This window comes from Chlamydotis macqueenii, chromosome 9 (genome assembly GCF_036417535.1).
Source record: "Chlamydotis macqueenii isolate bChlMac1 chromosome 9, bChlMac1.mat, whole genome shotgun sequence".
NCBI lineage: Eukaryota > Metazoa > Chordata > Aves > Otidiformes > Otididae > Chlamydotis > Chlamydotis macqueenii.
Genome location: NC_141564.1, coordinates 8,022,523 through 8,049,681, shown reverse-complemented (window position 1 = coordinate 8,049,681; position 27,159 = coordinate 8,022,523). Strand labels below are relative to the sequence as shown.

Below are 27,159 nucleotides of genomic sequence, written 5' to 3'. Positions count from 1 at the left end.
CTTACGAACGTGTCTAATCTAGTGGTGATCTTGGGGCTAATGAGAAGAAACATAGCAAAATTAAAAAAAAAAAATTGAGTGCAAAAATGTAATTAAAATGCAGCAGCAAAACAATGATTTGAATAGTGTTACAGAAACATAGAGATAATATCTTCCACTGAAATTTCAATCAAGCAGCAAAGAAAAGATGAGCACAGCTGAGAAATAGAAACAGGCTTTATCACAGGCTTACTTCAAATTTCTGTACCATCAGTTCTCTTATTTCCTCTTATTTTCCTGTGCTTTCCTGTATGACCACCACCACATCTATGGACTCATTACTCTTCCTGCGACCTATTAATTTTGTAATTTAAGAAAATATTTTCCTCTTTCCTTTTTTTTTTTTTTTAAGATAAGACTGAATTCCCTATTTAAGAGGAAATCATACTTTTCCTTTCCATTTCAATCCTAAAAGAGGTCCCCTGTTAAGCAACTGTTTTGTAGCATGTGGCTGTATAAATATCTATGAAGGTCCCTAAAACACCATACATCCTCATGTATCATTTTAAATTTCACAAGCACATGAATGAATCAAATAGTAAAACTCTTCACATGTGACTGAAAGAGAGACACAGAAAAAGATGGTGTTGCAAACTTACCAGGGACTTTGTGCGATAAAACCTAACAAAGAAAGGGAGAGATGTCAACAGAAAGAAATGGGATAAAATAATCCAAAGAGTACTTAAACAACTCAGATATATCAAAACCAGGAGAAAAAGAGATGGAGAACATGTAGATGATGACATACAGGGTTATGAGAAGAAGACAGACAAAGGGGCCCTTCACCAGTTTAAATGGGGTTCCAAACAAAAAGTGCTGCTAACAATTTGCGGAAAATATGTTCTCAGATTCATTTATTAACATCACAATTAGATGCGAAGAAAAAGTGGAATTTGATTCAAAGTGCGGGGACAAAAAATACTATTTCTTCTTCATGTAAAAAAAAAAAAAAAGTCATGAAACAGGTTTCTTACAACAACATATTAGTGAACTGTTCTTTCCAGATCAGAATAGAGAATGTGATAATTAAACAGACCCTACCACACCACAGAGATTGAATACTTCTTTGAACCCTGTGCTTCTTGAAATGACTACCGGTTAGATTTTTTCACTGCTCACTTCAAAGGAATTTTAAAAAGTCAGACAAGATACAAATATCGTATTTAAGTGTGGTGACTCCCTCAGTGATGCAGTCTATGACTGAATTTGTATTCCCATCTTCAGCTACACGCACTCAGTAGCATGTTACAAATTTCCAAAACAAACATAAAAGGCATGATGCGGAGGTTTGCAGCAAAGTATCCTAAGTGCACACTGCAGTTATAATTGCAGTGCATGTTCTCATGAATTAAGTGGAACTTTCATGGAAAAAAAACCATGTTGATTAGAACAGGAACATTTTCTCCCTAGAATCAGAAAAATATTCACCTCAAATGCCACATCTACACCCAGAGCAAATAACTCCTGGATGTTACTGCATACTCCTCCATGTCAGCACCAGAAACATTGTCTAATAATTCAAAATGAATATTTCCCAATTTTCCAATTAAAGGACAGATAGAAACTTTGTTAGTCAAAAACCTTACAGTCCCAGGAGGAAAAAAAAGTTTGAAATACTTCTGGAATTCTACAATGAAGTTTTTAAAAAGCTTTTTAAATTTTAGAAAATAAATAAAGCCAAAATTCAAGAAAATACATAAAGCCAAATGACATGAACAAAATAATCCAAGATAGAGAATGTCTATTTGTTTAAGCGCATGCATAGCAGAAAGAACAATTTAAAATATCTCCTCAGCAATGCCGAGAAAAAAAACTTTTTTTGAAACTATGATCTTGCCTGCAGTATTTTAACTCTGTCTTCTTTGTTACAAGACTAGCACAAAAGTAGAAATACTAACACTAGATATTTTAATTACTAGTATTCTGTAAATAAAAGTTGAAAATATAAACAAGTTATCTAGGGGACTTTCTTTTTCTGGGTCTTGGCACATTTGCTATATGAAAACACCACCACAAAAGATACCTGCTAAATTTCAGTCAAGCAAATCATCTGAAGCTGTGTAAAAAATATGGCCTCAAACTACCACAAGAAAATGCCAACTGGATAATCAAAATAAAAGGCAAAAGAGAACAAGTGTTTACTGGGCAGATGTGATTCAGAAAGAAGCTCTTTCCTAAGGAATCTAGATTTCCCTCAGTGCTTTCTGTAGCAGCTTTTAAAGTTTTTAATCTTAAACATAGCAAAAGAAAGGAAGTATATCTTTCCAGCCTCAGAGGTGTACAAACCAGTCCACATAACAATGAACTGGGTACACATATGAAACTATAGAGATAGGAGACAGAAGCTAAAAAGCAGTGCTTTTGGGAAAAATGGCATATGTTTGCAAAACAGCAAGAACAAAGTAAGTAGGTTATGTACATAAATAGTGAGGGAAAAGTCATCACCAGTAAAAGGCTGCAATCCTGACCCTTGAGTGAAACTGATCTGTGCTCTTCAAAGCAAACACCTTTTACAGTGTCTGTGCTGTGCAGAAATAGCTATGCTGAGCAATGGAAAACTGCAGTATTTATCTTCTAGAAAGCTGAAATTTAGAAATCTTCTGTAAAAAAAAAAAAATTACAGATAAATCGAGTCATGTCTGTGAGGGAGGTAGTTAAGTCTACCCTTCACTTGCACAGATAAATCTCCTTACATAGCCTCATTTAAATATTAATGTAAGTGGAGACAAAAAAAATACAACTTTCATGAAAGAAGATGACATTTCTGTTTCAGAAAAGGCTATGCAAGAGCATGCCATTGCTAATGAAGTAACCCACTGAGAAAACTGAAAAAATAAAAATATATTTGTTGGTAAAATGATGCAAGATAAGAGTTCTGCCAAATTTACATTGCGATTTTTAATATTTTTGTTAATACAACAATCCTGTATTGGGGAGTAAAGTGCATTTTTAACCTTTAAAAGTTAACAAAAAAAAGAAGCTTTAACAGGTACAATCCCATGTCAACAGTTTATTTTCAATGCAATTTAAAATACAGTTATTGCTTTAGTACACAGAATACACCTTCATTAGACTGGTCTCTGTTTTTGGAATACACATTCCCTTGTGAATTTTCTGCTGCTAGAAAAAGTGGTTTTACAAGCATCAATGTGTCATGAATGTGATCAACTGTGACACAAGCACTACATAGGAGAAAAAGGTACAGCAGGCTGAGATTCACCTGGCTTTAAGAATAACAGATTCTTCATCTATTGGAGACTGGGCATTAGCAATTTGTACTCCATCAGCAGTATCCTAACCTCTTCAAGATGGCACATCAATGAGGCTGGTTGTGCCTTTGCATCAATGCATCTTTCACAGAAAACACTAGGAGTTTTAAATTATTTCACATGACATCTACAGTGAGATGCAGAATGCACAACAGATACCTTCTATGGTAAAATAAGCAGCAAAACCCGTTATTCCTTCTATCTTGTACAAACAAGTAAACTTTCATAAAAGTTTTCATATAAAAACCTGAATTATGTATCATAGAGTTTTATGAATTGTCTTTTCTGCTACTGAAACTGCTACAAAACTACTTTTTTTTGTGAGGGATAGATTTTCTGGAAGATTAGTGCAATTTACCACCTTTCACTATCAGGTAATTTATTCAGACAGACTGGAACTCGAATTATCACATATCTGGTCAGTAGAACACGTTACCTAAATCAGCAGGGTTACTGGCTGCTAGCAGCAGAGGTCCAATTCAGAGTAACTGGCATCAAAGAGCCATAGACGATAATAAACTGAAAAATTAGGTCACTTTTCACTTCTAAGCTCAAGTTCTCATTTCTGTGCAAGGATGGGAAAGAGTAGACATATCAGGAAAAATATTCTGATACCCTTCATGTCTAGTAAATGCAACATTAATTACTAAGATTTTTAATATGGCACTTCAAATTAAAAGTCAAATTAAATTGTAATTTTTCAGGAAATGTCTCATGCCTATTCCTTCCTTGTATTTTGACATCTTGCAAAAAAAGTTAAAGACGTTATTCAAATGCCAACATTTTGTTGGAACAGAAGTTATTAATTTGGTCAATAAAATATTTTGTAATGAATTAAAAGTAACTTCCGGTATTTCTAGTAAAAAATTTCTGTAGAATAAAACATCATTATTTGTAAAATGCTATGGCTTGCTATATGTTGCAAGGACCAGACTTCTGCAGTAACTAATGCAACTTCAAACACTGTGCACAACACAGACTTAACTGTTACTATTTCCATCCAGACTTAGGAGGAACAGACATCCCTACAGTGAAATTGTAGACTGAAACATACATAGGAAGTGCTCTTAGAGAGAAAGACTGTATATTCCTTGAAGAATTCCGTGATGCAGGGAAAAGAAAATGGCAAAGTGAGACAGAAGCATGCAGCATATGAAGAAGCCTTTAAGCAAGCAGGAGGTGTTTTCCAGACAGGAAACAGCAGTTACATCTCTACTAAAATGGCCGGCAGAATTGCAGCTGGTATTTAAAGCCTCCACCATTCCAGTTTTACAACGTGAACACAGAAATTATGAAGTTTAATACTAGCATTAAAATTTGATTGCATTTTTATAAAAGCCCTGTTTAAAACTGTCAGCAAATGCAATACATACTGCAGAAATGAGAAATCTAACATGCTTATGTAGGTGACTGGAATGATCTTTTTTTTTTTCCTCCATTCCTCTGGAAGCAAAAGAAATTCCTAATAAGCTGGGAATAGTGTGAAAGAGAACCTACCTTTGCCCAAAGGTCTCCAGAATACAACTGCAGAGTACAAATCAATTTAATGTACTAAAAGAACTGTCTGAGTGAAGTTAGCTTTTTACGTTCCTAATCTTAATACTGTGCTTACTTGTAAATCTCTGGAGAACAGGGACTTCCAAAAGGAGAACAGTGATCCACAGAAATCCATATTCGTCAACATTATCAATACTCCTAATTACTAGATTTAGGAAACTAGTCAAGAGAATAATGATTTTGAGAATACGTGTATCGACACAGAGCAAACACCTTATACATTCATTTTAAGTAGGTGGAGTTCCTGCTAAGGAAGCAACAGAGTAATTGCTGTTTGAGGATTTAAGAGCACAAAGCAAGATCTGTAGGGAAAAGATATCTTATTATCCAACTATATCAGCTGACCTAAAATAAGCAAGTTTTTGTGTCCTTAAGACAGGTTGGTGTGGCTTTAAAAAAAAAACCTACACACAAACAAAACAAAACCAACAAAACCCAACTCTTTTTGTAACTACATCAGCTAGTCTCATTAAAAACATTATTTCTGCCTACGAATTACACATGGATAAGAAAGAGCAGAAGGCAGACAAAGGAATGGCAGGATTCTTCTTGACCAGGCACAAACAGCAAGCAGTAACACACAGCACCATATCAAGCTGCAGACCTACTCAAACTTTAGAAAACAGAGACATCTTGCTAGCAATTCTTAGATCTTGTTACTATGCTATATACAAGTATGCTTGACAGCTGTCCAGGTATTATTTTCCATGTGGAGCTGTTCCTCGCTACCGATTAATTACAATTCGCAAGGGGGAATTTTGTCTACAGATTTTGAAACGTGTTGTTATTCCTTTCCAAATTCATCTGTAGTAGAAACACCAAAACAAATCGGGTTTGGACTTTTCAAGTGCTTGAAAAGTAGGTTTCAAGACACAGCAACTTCTAATTTTTTTTTTTTTAAGATAATTGCAGTCTCAAAATCATATTTAATATTGTGCAGTCTTCTGTTAATATGCTTAAATTTGAAAATTAATTGAATAATTTGGTTTTAGACATAAAAGTCAGTCAAGACCTGGGATAAGCGTGGGCATGAACAATGAAATACACTATGTAGACCAGCTGTTGCTTGAAAGAAAAAAAATTCTCTAACACCCCTTTCACCTAGACATAAAGGCTGACATTTGCAAACACACTAGCTCTACTTATGGCTATTCTGGATAACTTAGAAACACAATCTAAAGAAACGCACCTTCAAGAATAGTAATGACAAAGCAGATGGACCAACCTAGCCTGCTTCAGTTTAGGTAATAAAGCAGTTACCTAATTATTTTTTTATTTTAAAGCAAATATTTTCAACCTATTTTAATTGTGCATGTGCTTTAGAGCTTTACAACCCTGCCTGCACCATCTATTTCAGGACTGCATAGTTTTGAAACAAACAAGAAAGCAGCAAACTAATATTAACTCCATAAAATGTTCCACCAGCCACCATTACAAAGGCTGTATACTGACAGAGACTGACTGAAATTACATATGCATATGTAACAATTGCATATATATGTGTATAGATATGTCTATAGATATATATTTTTACCCCACTGTTATTACATAATCAGATGGAGCTTTGAAGATGCTGAAAGCATGCTATCACGTCATCTTATTTACTATAAATTTTCATTGCTTGTAGAAGGACTCTACACAATACTTATACTTCAGTAATGATTAAGTCAAACAAACAATCATTATGGAATGACCAAAACATTTATAATCTCTGGAAAACATTCCACTAAACATTAAGAAATTTCCAATGCATATAGATAGTGTGCATTTCCTCAGGAATGTTAAAAGATGGAAGAAAAAAAAACAAACTAAAAAAATAACGAATTTTTGATAAGAGTCTTTTGAAGGTCAGTTCCTTATGTCATGTACATTGGTGTACAGCTGAAGGGAACTAAAAATTAAATCACTATGGGTTTTTTGTTCCTTTGTTTCCTCTTTTGCAAAACAGGGGAATTCAGTATCACAAGATCATAGGATAAGTCAAGCTGAAAGGAACCCAAGAAGTCTTTTGTTCAACCTCCTGCTCAAAGCTACTGGATCAGACCAGGTTGCTCATGGGTTTATCCAGTTTTATTTTGAAAACCTCTAAGGACAGAGACCACAGAATATCTAAAATAAAGCAGAACTCTCATACTGTTCTACTGCACTAGTAAGAGAACAGCCAACAAAAAAAAGCTGAAAATGAGACCCTCCATGTCCATAGTAAAAATGCCATTTTAAATGTGTTTTCCACTGGACTAAAGGAGGAGATAAAATATTTCCTTTTAGAACTTTTTAATTTACTATAGTATTTATTTTCCTAATGGCAATATACCTGGAACATCAAATCAGTTTGAACTTAAACTTCTGGGAATTCCCATTAGACTTGTACTTAAGTGGAAAATTACTTACCTGTGTATACCATGTGCTATGTATTTCCAAATATTAAAGAATCAGGAAAATTCTCTTTTTCAAATGAGAATGTTTTACTTTGATCTGAAACTCCATTCCCCATCTCAGAAGAAATTTCTCCCATAGAAAGTTAGAGGTGAGTGGTATGTGGTGTGGAAATCAGCTCTTCGTTGAATTGAAAGAAGATACTCAGTTTTTTTTTTTAATCTTTGAGAGTAGTGATCATTTATAAAGCCAGGAAGAACCTTAACCTTTGATGAAAAATAGCTCTCAATGAGAATTAGGCCTTGTGTTAAGCAAGAAAGAATGCTGAAGTCTTGCTATGCAAATTCTCAATGTAAGGATAGTAAATACTTATCAGAGCTACTCCTTCCTTAAATCTTACACACAGAATAATGAAGGAGAATAGGATCTCTCTTGGGGAAGAGAGAAGTCAGCTATAAAGAAAAGTACAAATGTAGAAGTACTGTACAAATATTTATACCTAATATTTTCTCTATTTTATTAGATGTTAGATTTTTCCTAAAGTATAATAATAGTAATAATAGACTGGATCCTGAGCTACGTTTTTTCATCAATTCATCCTACTCTTTGTTTGAGGGTTAGAACATCTACAGTTAAGCTCCTAATTTATGAGGTGTTATGTCTCTTTTTAGAGTAAAGTTTCTTTAAAGTGATAGAAGTTTAAAAAGTAAGATTTTAATATATAACTTAAAATATTTTCATGGTCCATCATTCTAAATATAAAGGAAAAAAAAGCTATTGTACATACGGTAGAAAAGCTGAGTTTGCTTTTTAGTAAAAGATACTGGTTTTCTTCATTTTAAGCAGCCAAAGGAACACATACCTCAGCTTTTTTGAGAGGAAAGTTTACTGAGATCTTGGAGACGTGGTAGAAGCACTTATTCCAGTTCTGTTATAGCTAACTTTCAGTTTCTCAGGTCAGGCTCACATTTAAATAGTCATGATCAGTTCCCTTTAAAAGCTTATTCTGATGAACAAAAAGGTACACATACAATTTCTATGAATGGTCAAAACCAGTTAAAGATACATTGTCTTCGAAGACAAATTTATGCAAGATAGTTGCAGTCCTTGTCTTGTCTACATCAGAAAATTATACTGAAGTGATACAATCACTTCTTTATGTAGCTGTAGGTATATCTGGAATAGCTCTACGTAACTACCTACTTTTACTGGAGCAAAATGAATTTATACACCAACGTGACAAGTATTAAGAAAGTACTGCATTAAAAAAATAGAACTATCTCATGCTTTAAATTGTTGAACACAAGCCAGACTTGACACATTTTGTAATGTATCAAAATAACGTCTTGCAGAACTAGAAATATCAGATGCTTCCACTGAGATAATTATTACAAATACTAATCCAAACTGTCTGGGATGGAAGAAATGTTAAACTTAACTGGTGAAACTTTGAAAAAGATAAAAATATTTTGAGAAGTTGTCTTTTCTCCTGTTTAGTTGTGCTTCTGATGATTACAGTAGTGCTTTGTTGAAGCTAAGACACTTAAAGCCCTATCATTTTTTAAACTTTAAAAACCTGTAAAAATAATTTACTCTATAAAATATTAATTTATAAAACTTCCAAGACAGTTAAGTCCTGCAATATACACATATACTTTCGGCAGTAAAAATAAAAGTCTTCCCTTGAGAAATGTTTTGTTTTCAACTGGTAGAGACAGCTCTCTCCTATTTACATAGTAGGAATGACAGTATCATTCACTCACTAAAACAGCACTCCATGCTCACCCACTGAATGAATACAGAATGTGTTCCTAACTCTACTCAAACTCATCAACTTGAGTCTCTAGCGTCATGACACAGAACATGAAATTTAAGAGAGATTAGGGGGAAAAAGTGTGTGTATATGGGTACTATTATTACACATTTCCATACACTCATTATAGTATATATACTCTTTTTACATTATGTACTGCCTACTTGTGTCTGAGTATGTCCTTCAGCCATAAAAACCCAGCCCCTTCTCGGGTTGCTCCAGCAACTGAGCTTGCCCTGATTTATCCCCACAATGGCAGGAGTGTAACTTCTGTTAGTTTCCACCACCTCATTCTCATCTCCTTGCTCACACTCCCGCTACCTTTTCTCAATCATTACACCATATGTTGTTTTATTAAGTTTTTTCATACTCACACAGCCTCCACGCTTTCCTCCCATTTGTGATCCTCATTTCCAGTCACCTTTCACCCCCCCCCACCCCCCAGATTCTTATCCCTTTCTCCTGGTCTGCTATACAATTCCATTTCAGCACATTTCCCAGTTTCTCAATTGACTCTGTCTTCCTGCAAATGCAACATGCGATGAGTAGAACTAGCTTTCTCATAAGAAAATAAGGCCAGGCAGGTAAGTAAGAGAAAAAAAAAAAAAAATCATTGTATTTTAGGGAAAACATTTGCATGCTATCTCCCCATCTCCAAGTGCCTAGCTGTCCATATGTAAGCGTAATCTTGAGAACTGCAATGTTATTCACATGATAAAAACTGATGCAAAGTGTCTCACTAGTAAAGCCAGAATAATACTCAGAGCTGAATGCACTATAATAGGAAATAATTTGAGTATGCACAATTGAAATTATGCAAAAAAAAATATCAAATGCGTTGCAAAGTCTATGCTTACCTAAATGCACAAAAGCTTTTAGTACAGTAACTAAAGGACTCAAAAAGATAAAAGAAAACGAAAGAGTGGTCTGTTTAATCCACACACAAAAGTGGAGTCAAAAAGTCTGCAAGGAAAGTTTCTAGAGACTGACATGGATTATTTTCACCATGGAATTGTGGGTTTTTTTTTTTTTTTTGGAAGACTTCTACCATTTATTCTGAAATAGCATATTTCTGTAGTAAAACTGTAGTAAGAAATGGTATGTCAGATGAAAGATTGCATTAAGAAAAAAAAAGAAAGAATATTCCAATTCTGAGTATTTATCTGCATAAGATTTTTAATTAGAGAAGATGAGTTACGAACAGAACTTGCATAAGACTAACTCCAGATGATTGTTTCTGCTGAGAACCTTTGATATGACAAATACTGGTGAGTGGGTACCAGGAAGACACAATCCTTAACACATACAACCTGCATCCTTTACAACAATTACACTTGTGCTAAGAAAGGAAGATTGCTATCATCTTAGCATCCAGTATTTAAATGCCTCTGCAGTTCAGGATTTTTTTCATTAACATCAACGTAAGCCGCTTAAAATAAGATCTTTTTTTCTTCTCAACAATAAGCACAGCTTGAGGACAAAGCTGCATCAATGGTTTTCCACTGCAGGTGAAATCCTGACCACTATGCAGCGTATCGTGCCATATTATGCTAACTTCTATATGTAATCACAACAGATGACGGTAAAAGTTTTCAGGACAAAAGTATTTATACTAACAAATCATAAAAAAAGGTTTAACCTAGTTCAGTATTTATCTACCTCTTGCAATTATCAAGCACACAAAAGGAAGCAGATGAAAGAAATGTTAATGATACAATCATAAAACTTCTGAAGGAAGTATAGTGTATTTCAGCAGCACTAAGAGTTGGCTGTTCTGTGAAACACTAGGGTTACTCAAGATTCCTTCAAGCTTAACAAAATATATTTATTACAAGTATTAGCCTTTTAGGTGTAAAATTTGCCCTTGGACTCAACATGAGAAATTATGTGACTTACAGCTTCAGGATAATTTTCAGAGAGGAAAAGAGATTTCAATAATAAACATGAAATAATCTCATTCTTGCACAGAGCCTCTTCATTGTTGTCTCATGAAAAGCATTGACAGAAGCGTCCAGTGTAACAGCATGGTGCTGTGGCTCATCTCTGATGATCTCTTATTTATTCTTTGAGAATTCTACATGTTCTTAGTTATTAACTTTTCATGATTTCAATAACACTAGATTCTAGATGAGAATCAGAACTCTAAGAGTTAGTATGTTGTACTTCGACGTTACTCAGAACTGAACTGCAATATAAACCAAATGCTTTTAGGCACATCAGATGCAACCAGCTCCAAGAGCAGTCTTCAATACCCTCCTGTCATTGTTTTTAGGGAGTAGAGCAAAGGCATCATGAAGCTACCTCCTAATCACCACCTTGCAATTACAGAAATCAAGGATCTCAAGTATAGTTGATCAAAATAAAGTTTTTGTACATCCAAAACACTTCATAAATAGAAACCTGACATAAGTCAACATAGCAGGAAGTTCATTTCTCAACTGTCAGATTAATTTTTAATTAACACAAATAGAATTTAATGTTTTAACAAGTCTAGCTCTAATAAAGTTTCCTAGACAGAGAAAACCAAGATGCTGTACCACAAAGTCATATTCAAGAACAAAACTGAGCTGATAGATGACACCTGAACATTAGTAGCCTTGAACAAGAAAAGATTGGATTCTTCCCATCTAGCGCAGGTTCTACCCACCACCTAGCAACCAGCAATGACTGAGGTTACCTATGAACTCAGGAAGGTGTATATATATTCACACTCCAAGTCCTTGGTGTTATTTAACTCTGGAAAAAGTGTAAAGATACTAGGAAAGTTTATTTTGCATGATAACTTCCATTTATGAAAATGGAAATTGTATACAGTATTTCTAACTCTTAACCTCACAAAGGCAACAGAGAGGTTTTCTAATGAGATGAAAAAGTGAATGAGACTGTGTAAAGAGTCCTCTATGCATGCAATCCCAAAGAAGTAGCATCAGGGCTGGCACAATGCATACAGCAGGACAAAAGGGCTCCTGCATCAGTGATTGTGCAAGTGATCTGAACTGTTTGTGAAGAAAACAAACCCCTCACAGATTCACTATTAACATCCCAGTGAGTGAACTCCCTAACATTTCTTGTGTCTAAAACACATTAAATGTTCGATGCATAGGCATTCAGAGCACAACCTGTACCTCAGAAGACTTAGCTGCAATTTAACCTTCTCCCTCATCCCAAACTTTGCTTCGGCAATGAAGATTCACAAAGATCAAAGACCTGCAACATACACTGCCATACTAAAATCTACCAAAGATGCTTAACGGAGTTTATACTAGCATTTCAAAACAGGTCATCTTTTTTAAGTTAAAAAATTCAAGGACTCTCCTTCTCTAGACTGATATGGTTGGTGCCAGTATCAGTCAGGTCTCATCTCATCTTGGGCTTATGTTCTGAGGAAAACTCCTTCTTATATTCATTCACGTAAAGATGCATGATTGACTAAATCCTAAGAGCACAAAGAAGCAAGTCTCCACAAAAACGTGAAGGTTTAAACACTATGTCTCCTTACAAGAAACAGAATTTGCTGAGTTTTCTCTCTGTAGTGAGACAAGGGAAACAACAGAAAAGCTTCACATAAAGGGAAGAAAGATGGAAATAGCAACATCAGGATTTTTTTTTTCCTTTTAAATTACTCAATGTAGAGTTCACTTACATTCCAGGAAAAGGCAAGTTTTAGAAGCTACCTACTTCAAAGGCTGAGTTAGCAGCTAATGTATGTTTAAAAACGAAGGGCCAAACTGAGGATGTAGTTCAGGTTCTCAGCTTCCTTTTAACTACTGAACACATCATCTCTGAATTTAAGTACAGGATTTGCTATTTGACTGAGGAAGCAGATGTCAAAAACTTCAAACAGATACTTCACTTTCAGGCAGAAAGTGCACAGTATACAAACCATGTAACAGATTTAAACAACTAAAAGACACTTCATGGTATTTTATTTGCTAATGAAGATCTGGAAATGAGTGTGTGGAGAGGGGTAAAAAATTCTCCCGTTATTTCAGTATAACTAGCTGTGGAGACACTTTTTCAGAACTTATGAGCAGATGAAAAATAAGTTTACTGTGATTGCTATGACTTCTGCATGCATGTTGGACTAGATGACCTTTAAAGGTCCCTTCCAACCTTAACTGCTCTATGTACACACACATGTTATTTTGTGGGTGATGAGTTTTTGCCCTGGTGTTATGCCTGAACAGGAAATTCCAGGCAGAACAATGTTATTAAAGAGAGGCAAGACTTTTCCTTAGAGTAAATCACATACTAGGTAAGAATTTATATGTTGTTAAAATTTGCACATTTAAAATCCAGACAGAATGTAAAGGAATCATAATTGCTTTTAACTGTTCAAGTAAGGGTAAAAAAAATCTTTTGCCAAATCTACCATGTCGGCTGGTAGATCACTTAGTGTATTGCTCTATTCTACAGCCAAAAACCAAAAAACTGATCTACAAAATATCCTGTCAAACGCTGGGTTCCCATCCTTCAGAGAGCTGGGTAGAGTCATTCTCCCCAAAGACCTACTTGAGCTAGGCAGTTTTGGAAATCCTGGGAACATGTAGTTCATCTAGACTCCTTAATACAAACCTCATGTACTGGATTTTGTGTGCGTGACTGAAAGGAAGAAGGAAGGACAGTGGAACTGACAACCTTGAAATGTGTTTGTAGCCTCCTAACCCATGATTTCATGCTGGGAATAATTAAGGAATCGTGGGTTTACTAAAGATCTACCCAAAATGTTCTCAGTGATACATTAGCACAGACCTAATACTCAAAAGATTCACAGCAACCAGTTAAATCATTGATAACATTAATTTCTCCATAAAGACACATCAAGCTTTTACTGCACACATTTTTTCAGTACATGTAATTAGCATTATTAAAAGTAATCCGTGTGTATGTTCTTATAGAAATGGGGACTGTTTAGATGAGTCTTGGCATTAACTTCACTGGAACTGTTTAGACTGAAGACCTGATAATGTTTTGTTATAAATGTCATTATTGGCATTTCAGAGTAACAGATTATTGACATGAAAACAACATATTGCTATACTATGGACTGTATTCCATGTCTTGTTATTTTAACAAAAACATTTTTATTTTAACATCAGTTCAATCCCTACCAGTGTATTTTAGCAAGTGCATCAAACTGTACTTGTTATCATCATCAAGATGGTAATATTACAGAAATTAATATAGGCAAAAAACTATCAGTGAAGAATTTTTAGTACAGCATCTTACTTTAAAATAAGAGACAGATAGTAATTGAGCTGAGAGGAAGCAAGCAGAGAAGTTACTATGACAATGCCGTTTCCCTCACCTTCAAGTTCTTCAAAGATAATTAACTTGAAGATTAATTACTTAAAGATGGTTCCTCAAGAAACTGAATATTTTAATCCTATTTATTTCTTTAGAATATAAGAAAGAAGCCTGATAAATTCACACATACTTCTGACAAAATGCCCAAACTCCACCTACTCTGCCCAGGAAAGCCACAATAGTAGAACAGCAGCACAGTAACATAAATCAGTGAAAAGCTGAGCAAAGGGATTCTGAGACAGATTAAAGAAAAAAGATCCAGAACTGGCATTATGTATGAAGAATAAAACAGTGTCCTGTTTATTTTCATTTTGACAAATTAAAAGGAAGCTGGACACAGTTAAGTGTTTCTCCTTCAGCTCACATATTAATGGCTTTAATTATGGAAAAAGTTATGTAGCCTACTGTAGGCAGCTGAAAACTCCAGCAAAACCTGAAGAAGTAGCCCTATGTAATTTGCCACTTCCAATTTGTTCTTCCAGTTCTCTTTGGAACTCAAGACTAGAATTGTTCCTTCAGACTAGTTTCAAGTAAAGAGAATCATTTCATCAAATAATAGAAATAAATTATTTCTTCTAGTGCAAACAAAAGCATCTGTAACAAGTCCACAGAATTTTGTCCTTTCTATATCCGCAAAGTTTATCCCAGTACTTTTAAAGCTCTTTGTATAAATTGCTTTAAAAGCATTCCTTAGCATTAAAGCCTTTTCTAAAAATGTTAATTTGTTACTGGAAAATCAGTAGCAATAATGATATACTGATGGTATCCCTGTGAGTGATAATATTTTTATGAATACATCTGACTGTAAAGTGACAGTTTCATTTGATTTTTATAATTCAGTGTGATTATCTGAAGAATACCTTAACACACTAAGTGAAGCTTGTGGTCTAAACTACGCTGTAGAATCCCTTCAACTTTGCAGCACCAATATTAACTAGAATAGTTGAAGCAGGGTTTGTGAAAGTAGGAAATAAAAAAATTTCTTAGCATGGTATTTAATCTATAGACTTTCTGTGCATATGGAAATATATTTTTAATGAAGTGTCACTAGAATTTTCACTTACAGATCACTAACTACAGAATGGCTATGGCATGAGTATTTACACATTTTGAAGACTGTACTAAGCAGTTTTACAGGTCACACTCCGAAACATGTAAGAGCAGAATGCATGTGTAGAAGCAAAAAGCTGAAGATCGGTTTCCTAAATCCATAAGCTCTAAACTCCAAATAACAAAATGAAAGCTTTCTACCAAGAAAGCTACCTAAGTGTTACTCATACAGCTCTTTCGAATGTCTTCGATCATATTTAACTGGAACAGGTCACTGGTCATATCACTGGCAAAGGTTGCCGAGAGAGGTGGTGGATGCCCCCTCCCTGGAAACATTCCAGGCCAGGTTGGATGGGGCTCTGAGTGACCTGATCTAGTTGAAGATGTCCCTGCTCCTTGCAGGAGTGTTGGACTAGATGACCTTCAAAGGTCCCTTCCAATCCTAACTATTCTGTGACTAACGAGAGTGCTAGGGACCAAAACCAGATCAAACTTGCATGTTTTGAAGAAACACTCTCCCACTCTCAACACTCAGTTTTGGGTATTAGTTTTGTTTTGGGGGATTTTTTGGTGGTGGTGTTTATTTTTTTTTTTCCTTATCTGACAGCAGAAACAAAGAATAATCTGCCCTGTCCAATTTTATCCAGAGATGTAAAGTTTCCAAAGTATTTCCAACTTACATAAAAGACGAAGTGTATTGCGGGTACATCATATAATTAGAAGCAAAGATATTCTTTATAGAGCTATTCTGCAAGCTAAAAAGTGTGTACTGAGATTATAAGAAATTATGGCATAATTCTATATGAGATACTCACAATCACTATGTTCAAGTACACAAGGTAACAGAAGGACATTTAATGCTAGTTATGCTCTTTATGGCCTAAATTAAATGCTTTACTCCTCCTACTTTTGCAGAACATTAAAACACTGTAGAAGAACTGGAGTGATTTTTATGATCTTGACAAATCTGCATGGAGGCAATCTCCATTTCCTCCACACAGTTTAAATGAGTGGTTAGTACAAACTTGGAGAGTGAAGAATATGCTTAGTGGAGAATGATTTATTTTGAAAAGTATGAAGCAAAACAGTCCTTCCAGAATAACAGGTGTAAATGATCTAGCCTAGAAATTTGCTTGCCAGCTCTTGCAAAGAACACGTCTACCATAATGTTTATGCACAGATTCTGTTAGAATATCATCATTACAAGAACACTGGAGCCTAAGGTCTTTTCAAAGTAGTGGTGTTTGAAAGTAAAGCATTAGTAAAAGAAAGAGAGCTTAAAAGTCAAGAGAAACAGAGAGCGCTCTATTTCATAAAATACATCACGCAGGCCCAAGTTGGAAGCATGATTTTAAAAAATAAAAATCCTTAGTTTAGGAAAGCACTGAACAAGCTCACACCTAAAAGTGAAATTCTGTGTTTTTATTGCATACCTTCTTTGCAGTTTACCTGCAAGTCTACAACCCCCAGTCTCACAGCAGTCATTAATATATTCTATTAAATTATGTACCTTTGACATCTTCTGCAAGAAAGGAATAGTTGTCAGAAGCTATCATTACTGCTCAGTAAGACTGCAATAAGACAAGGAGAAAGCTCAACAAGGCCAGTGGAACAGCACAAGAAGTTAGTGTACATAAATGGTGGACAGAAAACAATTGAGACAAAGCTAGGATTACTTGTGTGTGCTATGCATGATGTGATCAAAATTGTTTTCTCTACCTAAATACTCTTTTCCTCTTAAGGATTGAGAAAAATAACTACCTTGCCTCTGAAGAAATCAGAATGGAACATACTCCCATTAAAAGAATGGAATCCTCTGCATGAAGATGCGTGTTCTGAAGTAAAAGTGGTGACAAAGGTCAAGCTTTGGAGAAAGATAAGTGTATTCCTTATCCAGAAACAGCTGTTTCTACTAACATCAGCAGTAGAAAAAAATGTCCTTATATCCACCTCCACTGTTTAGAGCTTAAGTGGACAGTAAACAGAGTAATGCCATTGGGAACTGCAGCCTATCTGAATATTGTAAGGCACCTATAGCAGCAGCTATATAACTTGTTTGGAGGATTTAAGACAGGGATGTAATACAAAAATGTAGACAAGCTGATACTTCTGTATTGTGAACACCTACTTAAAAAAAGGTTTTCCCCCTCCTGAAATACCCCAATCAGTACTTTTGGTACACATACCTCGAAGAATTCTCTCCTCATGGCAACGTAGAAAGTCCCAGATTCTAACAGTGCCGTCGTCAGAGCATGTAGCAAATTTATTATCCGTGGGTGAGAAACTGTTACATGAAGACACACAGCAGGGGAAAGAAGTCAGCATTTAACAGATTATCTATGCTTCTCAGACAGGGCAAAATTATACTGTAATGTGTTATACACTGAAGGATGCATTTGAACATAGGGACTTTTAAGTGAATACAGTGCCTGCCAAATGACACTTCATCACAAGACACGAATTTAGCATAGGATTACTATTGCATTGCAGTCTCTTGTCAAATGATGAAATAATCCAGAATTTATTCTAAGCACCTTCCTACCTATGACTGCACACAGTAGCACCTTCTCTGCAGGATGAGAAGCAACATAAATATGATTTGGTAACTGCCAGCCTGGATTTTAATGTTTGGTAACACCATAAGAAAGTGACACTGTGTAGAAGCACAGGAGAACAGTTCTTAGGAAAAAACTCCTCTTCAGCCACAGGTGCTCTGCAGCAGAGAAGCAAAAATAAGGGAAAGCTGGTCACAGGAAAATGCTAGGTGGATTAACTGTTGAAAAAAATTGTATATAAAATAAGCGTACCACTTCTCGTAAAAGTAATTTGGAAAAAATCCCTCTTATTACACCCCATCAACACCATGAAAAGAATCCTACAGACAGAGAAGCTTCTTCCAGATTCAGCAGTCAGTATCACTTGATGAAAGTCACTGGAAAAGCAAGGAGCTACTTAGACATGTGATTAGGGCCAGAACATCTCCAGCAACTGACAGGCACTCACTTCCTTTCTGGTGCAGTGAAAGACCACGAGGGAGCCCTTGTGAAATCCTACATCTTTATGATCAGGAAGGGGCTTAAAATAGTAGAGAAATTCAGTGTATGGCCATGATAGTCAGACAGGAACTGAATCCCATGTAAGCACTTCTCATAACCAAACTCTGGCAGAAAATGCTGCACCCTATCAAAGAAAAATGGTGACTTCAGTGGAAAGTCGTTTTGTGGCAGTGAACCTTTATCACCAAGGGCCAGCACCTGAACCCGAAGAAACACTGCTTTAGCTTCATTTTGGATCTGCAGCTTCTCTTCAGGCTTACTTTAAAAACATTTCCATATCTTACTGAATATTATGTGCAGGTTTGCCTTAGAAACATCCTTCATTTACATCTTACTGATAGTATCACTTTAGATTCCATTTTTATATAAATAGACATTTGCACAACTGAGGCATCAACACTGAACCATGAGAATATCCTACAGTCTTCTTTTCAATGGCTTGCTTACAGTTTCAAGCTTGAAGAACCCATTCAGTATTAACATTAGACCTGTATGTGGCAGTCTGCGTGGGTATTTAGTATTACTGGAAGTCTTGGCTTCACCAAGCCAAGCAGTTCTTCACTTTATTTAATGTTTTATTATTTTGTGAGAACTATGCAGGTGTTTTATTTCTGAAGGCTTTATATTTTATTCAGTTAGATTATTAAAGACTGAATTCTTTATTTGGAATGAAATTGTTGTCTTACACAGTGCGTATAAAAAGGAATAACTGATACACATTGTCACCATATAAAAATGAAAAGAATACCAGTGCAAAATGCGGCAGACAAATACATCTCTAACATATTGCAGAGGCAGATACTGGGACAATACTAATTCAGAAAGGTGCCAGCAAAACGGTGAGAATGTGGAAACAAAAGAAAATATTGTGTTTATGTGGTGCAGGAAGTTTCCCAGAATCTGACAGAACCCATGCATTTCTGCGCTCAGAATACACTTAGAGAACAGTCTAATCATGGCAATAGGTACTACAGAAAATGGTATATTGTGTATAAACCTGGCCTCTCTAATCGCCTCCTTATGTGCCTGGAACATCTTGACGTTGTTCATGTTGGACTGCCAGTATTTCACATATCCCCCGTGGTCTGCTGTCAGCATCCACATATCATTGTGTGACCAAGTCATAGCCCTTACAGGGCTGTCGTGAGCCTGTAAATTCAGAAACAAGACTTCTAGCAAACACGTTCAAATACTCTCTGACCCACACAAACACAAAACTTAAAGTTCCTACTTAACAGCTGCAACAAAGAAATTAAAACAGTGATGATCTAGTTAGATTTAAGATGTTATTGTGGAAAAAGAAATCCCTTACTCTGTAGACAATGGTCTTCTAAATAATAAGTGAAGAGTATTTGCATTTTGTTTCCAAAGTGTTTTTTTATTATTACAAATACTTATAGTATTTTTTGAGAACAGTTAATGTAACACATGGAGATGGAATGAGAAGCATTACATGAATTGCCTATAGTCACAGTCTGACATGGGGTCAAAGCAGAATAAAAAAAATAGAACATCTCTAAGGTTTTTGTTACTACACTTAGACCACAGACCCATGATGAGCAGGGTGAAGATGAGTTCCTAAAACATGCTTGGAGACCTCAAAAAAATACACAGAAAACCCGATAAATTAATTTACCTGCAATATAGTTTCAAAATTGAAAGTCAGTCCATTCCATAAAGTGAACTCTCCACTAGATGCACCAGTGACCAAGCGTCTCCCCTCAGGAGTCCACTGCAAAAAAAAAAAAAAAAAAAAGAAATAACTAAACTGTGCAAATAAAACATTCACAATCCTCCAAATAAATCAGGCTTCTTCCAGGGAATGTGCAGAACTAGAATTTACTAAATGACTTTCTAGAGGATGTAAGATACACAAAAATGCAGAACTGTGCCAGAGGGCTTTTGACTTTTGTAACAGGACAAAGCCCCATGTAAAAGCAATGAAAAAAATCTAGTCATAGAGAAGAAACAGCTTATTGGCATCAATACATTTCCAGCACACAATATTCATACTAAACGATGCTTACATCACAGAAGAGGAGTTAAATGATGCTACAAGAGTCAAACAGCATAGAGACTGAATTGTCTTATTTCTGTGAGTCCAGATATATTAGACCCCTCAAGTAAAATTTAAAAAGGTAGGAGGTGCACCTGAAACTCTAAGAATTATTTTGTACCAGACCTTACCATTTTGTTTCCTAAAACCCTTCACAGAAAGACTAGACCCTGTATGTAGTCCATACATTCCACATGCTAGTTTTTTTTTGGAAATGCTTTAACTGTTGTCTTATCTTGTTTCTTTCTTAAGAACATCACTCTAATTTAAATTAAGACAACACAACTAAGTAAATCCAAACCCATACTCACCCTGACAACAAACACTGGGCATTTTACTTTATTAGTAGATGTCCGAACAAATTTCGTTGTTACAGCATTCATAGGGTTGTTCAGCATTCCAATAGGAGGGACCAACTATGAGAGAAGAAACAAAATATTTAGTAATGACATTTCTAACCAGAAACCGCAAGAAAAGCACACATTCTGAAGATCTATTTCTGGAAAAGCAAATTTTTCACTTGCAGGGATATTATCAGAAGTAGATCGGTAGAACTGTTCAAAAGTCTGCAGGATTTACCACCTCAAACATCTAGAACCAGCATCTTCAAGAGCAGTTTTGCAAGCTCAGTGCATTATGAAAGTCCTTACATCTAAAAATTAAAAAGCCTATCCAATTTCAGCTTCCTTTTGTGGATATGAATTCCAACAGAACAAGATAATGTAGAGTGAAGATACCCTTCACATCTTTAAGGCCTCTTGTGGACAAAAAGATAATCTCAGTTGACAAGCAGAATCCCTCAGATTTTCCAGACAAATTTTATCCACAGAACTTCATCAGGGAATAGAAAGATTTTACTTACGTCATTATAATATCCTGCATCAGGCTGGATTGCTCGCATATCTCGCTGGTCTCTCTGCCATACTCTATTCTGGAAAGAAGATGACAATTACTAGTTCATATCACCACTACACTTCATTGTTAAACAACAGAAAATACAGAACACTTTGGCAGCCTGTTTGGGAAATTCCAAAGTGCTCCAAGGATTTTAGAATAAACTCAGTTAAGACTTTGGTCTCACGAAACCTGTAGAATTTGTACAGCATAAGCAAAAGATTCAAGAATGTTTCAAGTCTTAATTACATCAGACTAAAGCAGCTCATTTAAAATTGCAGCTTAATAATATGAAAGGAACAGTCCTATGTAATAAGCCACGTTACTGTAACAAGTGTAATTGGTAGTTGGCTGCCCAGGGTAATAGGTACTCTGCAAGAAGCATATTCAGTCATTTCAAAAGCCTTACTCTCAGGATAAGCATTTACACCATTAGGAGTGGTGCTGATGAACTCTAAATGAAATCCCACATGGTGAGATGAGCTAGAAAGTAAGCTTCTGCAGCTGAAGCAGAAAGATAATGCATTTAAATCCATAACATTTAGAAGACTGAGGGATAAAAATGCCTTGAATTAGTTAAATTTTGTGAGCTGTCATAAAAAACCTTTTAAAAAACACTTCACATGAATTAAGAAATTATTTCGGCTTCATGCTGTAGACTTTAACAGTTTGCATCTGTGTATTTATCAGAAACAATCTAAAGTTCTAGGTAAAACATACTACTACAGTTTGCTAGAATTTCTTAAGCCAAGAGCAAATGACATGTAAACTATTTTTCTCATTTTTTATAGAATCACATCAAATTAACTCAGTGGTATTGAAGCTAGGACTGAAATGGAATTCTGGTATATCCAAGCTATAATCATGCACTGGCCACAGCAAATTGAATTAATTTCATCATGTTTTTGCAATGTTGCAAAAATTCCAACAATTTCCGTATTTACAGATTTGATTCTATTACTTCTGAGCTAATATCCAGTACTTGCACAGTACTCATCATAAAATTATATTTCTTAAAAAATTAATACCACCCCATGAGGAAAACTAAAGCATTTTTACAGAAATGTAAAACTTTGTTAAAGTTGTTCTGTATCTATTAACTGTACAGAAAGGGATTTTCAGGATTTTTCACTGCAAGCTACAGTGCTATTTAGAAAAACAATGAGAAAATATTCTTATGGTGCTCTGGTTCTGGAGAGGAACGGGTAAATGGTTTATTTCCCATTTCGGGAAATTGCTATTTCAAAACAAAAATAAGAATAATTACATTATTTATAATGAGTTTTTATGTTCAAAGTCAGAACATCACACAAGACACTTAACTGCACTCCAAGTTGGATTTTAAGACAGAATGTAAAAATTGGTGTTTACACAAACTGCAAAATCAGCTGTGTGTATGTGCAGTTTTATTACCATGGACCAAAACCTCTTCTATTCATACTACATCAAATTTACAAGCACTTATTACTTAGTTTTAAAATGCAGCAGTAAATCTCCCAGTATTGTATTCCAGACTGCTCTACAGACACTGAAAAACACAATCACAAGTTTCAGGAAGGAAAAAAGTCTTTCAAACAAAATAAGAAAATCAACTAACCTCCAAATATCTAATTACAGAGGGATTGTAGTCTATGGTCTTTCGGTTCACAGCTTTTCTCATCCGCTTTCCATCAAAAGTAAGCTGTTGCATTGCTTGCTGCTGTGCAAAATCAGGTCTTTTGTAGAACAACTGCCGAGGCGCCTGGTGCTGGAACCTCGGCATATGGAAAAATCGGGGCGGGGAGCCAATTTCTGTGGCCATGGCTATCCTGTTTCTGAAAGACTGCAAAAAGTGAAACATCAGGTTACTGCATAATTTTGACAAAAAACCCACATTAATATCTCCACTAACTTAAGTTTACAAGGATGAATAACAGCTTCATAAAGCACTGTTTATTGGGAAGAAATATATGCAGGTTCCTCTGAACAATTATTATTTCTTCCCCTGTGCCATATAACACCGACATTAAAGTGGTTAAGTACTTTGTTCTCTATCAGGAGGAATTTTGTATTGAAACAGATCACTAGAGGCATTACCATCCCTCATCTAGCACTGTGTGGGAAAAGAATGTCCTAAGTGAGAACAGTATAAGTAAATGCAAGAAACAGTAAGACTTTTCAGCAACTGACAATATTTCAGATTCAATATACAACAGGAAACATCATATTAGTTAAATCAATTTGTAACTAATTAACTAGAAAAAAAAGTTTTAAAGGGCTGCCTCAAAACCTTATTCTGGGACCTGAAAATAAAATTACATTTCGTTTACATAACTCATAGTAAATACACCACAGATCACATTCTACCCGTAGGCATAATTTCAATTCCTTTATTGCAAAACAAATAGATTACGTATTTATCAAGGTTTGACAAATATAACCAAGCATAACTTCCCCCCAACAAGACCCACTGAGAATGTTAAGAAAGTGTGAAAGGAAGGGAAAAAAAATTCAATACACAGACTTTTTCTGGCAGAGGAGAATGAGTCCCAAACATAATTTGATGAGATCAATCATAACAACCTCTTCACAGCTGAAAACTTCAATATACACTGTCTTTAAAGGATACGCTAGCTTCAGACTAAGCAGTGATAGACTCTGAACCAGTGAAAGCTCAAACTTTATTTTAAACTTGTACTCCTCCCCTACCCTGAACTCATAATTTGACAAAAAATTTAAACCAAAATAAACTGGCACTGACATCAATGAAATGCAAAAAGGCTGAGAAACCCTCCTTTGCACGAAGGCTAAAGTGTTTCCACAGAATCAAAGTGCATTTAATAAAAAGAATGGAAATAAAACTACTTGAATTATTTAAAAAAATTGAAATAATCTGTTTGTAAATTCATGAGCCTACTTTCCTATTTAGTTAAAGTACTCATATCCTCAATTTGAAAGAACTGGAAAGTTTTTTCAATTGCCAGTCTTGAAATTTTATCTCTTTTTAAAAATCTAAATAATTGAAAAATGTCAGTTTTTTAAACAGCAAAATAAAGCGAAGGTAGAAATGTAGTAGTGCATAGTTTGATTCTTCTTAAGAGGCTCTTTATAACTACACGGAACAGGATGCCCTTTAAATATCAGGCAGTTCATTGGCACAGGGCAGGGATTAACCTTCACAGGCTTTGCAAACCTAGAAGCCACATACTCCTTTCCACTGCTAACTGAAAAGTGTGTCAGGCCAACTATAAACCAAGCCATCTAGGACATGTGGCTGTTAGCTACACAAACAACTCTAATATACAAGGTGAAAAAACAAACTATACCCATTACAAATATTCCCCCATTCAAGATAAAGTCATCCAAACTAAAATAGCACGTTTCCTTAAATAAGGAACAACATTTAAGACCCTTGGTGGAGTAGCATCTTTTATTAGACCAACTTGTGTAACTGGAAAGAGAGACCAGCTTTCAAATAAACAAACCTTCATCTTGTGGCTGAAAGGCTTATTTGCCTGAAAGCTGCCCAATACCAGGTGGACACCATGTCTACCTCTAACTACTGACACATCCATAACACCACTGTAACACCACAATTACTACAACATCAGGCTCATCTGAAACAAGAAAGAGATATAAAAACTTTCTCATGCAGGAAATACATCATCAAGTACCCCTAGCACTATTCTCTTACAACTCATCAGAAGGTAGCTAACTATTGTACAGAAAGTTTCAGAGGTAAAATTAGAAGAATACTAATGTTTTTGTACCAAAAAAAAGAGAAAGGAGCTACTTAAACGAGCCAAGCAAGCTGTCATTAAACACACAAGTCCATTAATGAAGTCTTTTCAATGTAGTTTTAAAGCTTATGCGTTACTCGGGGGGGTAAGCAGAGGAAGTTTCCAGCAGTAATATGTCTCTGGTCTTAAAATATACACTCCTATACCAACCAGTGCTTTTAACTAGAGGGGAAGAAAATATTTTTTCAAAGCCACACATCTGTACTCTTATAGGCAATGCAAAAATAAATATCAAGAACCAAGAATGCAAAGATATATACTGTGGCTTCCAAAACCACTGTGATCAAATATATTTGCAAAAACCATTACACTAAAACGCTTTTTTAAAGAAACACTCCAAAGCAACAATTTCATTCATCATTTATTCTCATCTTTCAGAAAATAAAATCTCCTGAATAAATTTTTTTCAATTACAAACACAGGTAAATAAAGCATTAGCTATGATATTGATCAATTTAGACTGGACATACTCAAAACTATAAAAAGAAGCATCTAGTATACATTAGCATAAACAACATTCACTTAACATGCAATCAACATCAGCAAAAACTACTGTTTAAAAGGTCACTAAAGGCTTTAATTCTAATAACATCTCAAATATCATGCATTTATCCACATAATATCCTTATGCCCAGGTCATGTTTGCACTCATCATATACGCATACGAACAGATATTAAAAAAAGAGTGTGTACACATGCATAGAGATGTGTGTATATACACACACACTAAGTGAAGTTTCCAAACAAAGAAGCTTTAGAAATAAATGGGTTTATTTGGTACAAATTCAGCTGCCAGATGAAACTGGAGCATTTAGTTTCAAAGACCTTTACTCCAGTCAGACAAATATACCAATTTAACATTTATCGGTACCCTACTTTGTCTATGGTTGGGACAAACCAATGCCTCAATAGGTTCTCCATTAGATCTTTTGTATCAACTAAAAAAGGTGTCTGAATTCTGTGCGTCTATAGCTAAAGTTCCTGATGTATTGGGACAGTGAGTAGAAACATGCAAACAGATATTAGAGGACAGTCTGTAATCCAGAGTAGTAACATCCAATTTCCTATTTTAAGCTAAGTATCCAAAACTTTGGGGGTTTTGGTGGGGTTTGTTTTTTTTAGTCCATCAACAAAGGTCTAAATGGAAGACAACTTTTTTCCTTAATGCATACAACTAGAATCAACAGCAAGATTTTTTCCAACACAAAGCATAGGTCAGCTCTTAATTTATTATTTCTAGATAGCAACTCTACTAATTAATTGCTGTTCTCTTCTAGCTCATTATGTTCTTATCACAATTTGAACTGTGAATTGAAATTCTGTATGCCATTCTTTCATATATCCTCATTGTCTGCAACATAAACACGATTTTTCAGAGAGCTGACTGTCAGTTTCCCTCTTTCTGTCCCCACAAATACCCCTTCAAAGCTGAATAGCTTTCACACATTTGGGAGCTAAACGTATTTGAGGATATACAGAGAATATATAATGAATTCACCCAGCAAAGATAACGCCATCTAGAAACACTGGAGGACAAGTAGCTGGGCCTACCTTTCAGCTGAGATGACCAAAGAAAATCTGGAAAATGCAGTCAAATTGGGAAACAAATGAAGGCACATCTGACATGAAACTGAAGGCAGGAATAGGACTAGGCAGACAAAACAAAAAACCCAAAGACAAGTTAGAAGAAACACAATAAGAGTGAAAATAACTATAGAGGCGAAAACACTAACTGAAGAGCAAGGTCAGTCAAGAAAGAAAGTGAATGAGAAATCTGACACAGGCTAAAAAAAAAAAAAAAAAAGAAAGAGAAATTAAAAAGAATTTAGTTGAGACAGACGTAAGGAGAGGAACATAACAGAACTCAAGGAGCTTGTGACAGGACCCAAGATATCCATCACTGTTCTTTAACTGACAACAAATACACCTACAGAGCAAGCCTTTTATTCATTCCTAATAGTGC

At 35.3% G+C, this 27,159-nt stretch overlaps 1 protein-coding gene across 1 annotated transcript in view; it reads right to left on the bottom strand.

Annotated features, from left to right (window-relative positions):
- WDR33 (WD repeat domain 33) overlaps positions 1-27,159 on the bottom strand; it is a 70,064-nt gene that overhangs the window by 28,627 nt on the left and 14,278 nt on the right. The window contains exons 2-7 of the mRNA XM_086755079.1: positions 23,015-23,239; positions 21,386-21,454; positions 20,835-20,939; positions 20,104-20,199; positions 19,465-19,616; positions 17,598-17,695 (exon numbers count right to left, since the gene is read on the bottom strand). Of these exons, the coding sequence (XP_086611205.1) occupies positions 17,598-17,695; positions 19,465-19,616; positions 20,104-20,199; positions 20,835-20,939; positions 21,386-21,454; positions 23,015-23,218 (724 nt within the window). The 5' untranslated portion in view covers positions 23,219-23,239. The remainder of the gene's footprint in view (positions 1-17,597; positions 17,696-19,464; positions 19,617-20,103; positions 20,200-20,834; positions 20,940-21,385; positions 21,455-23,014; positions 23,240-27,159) is intronic.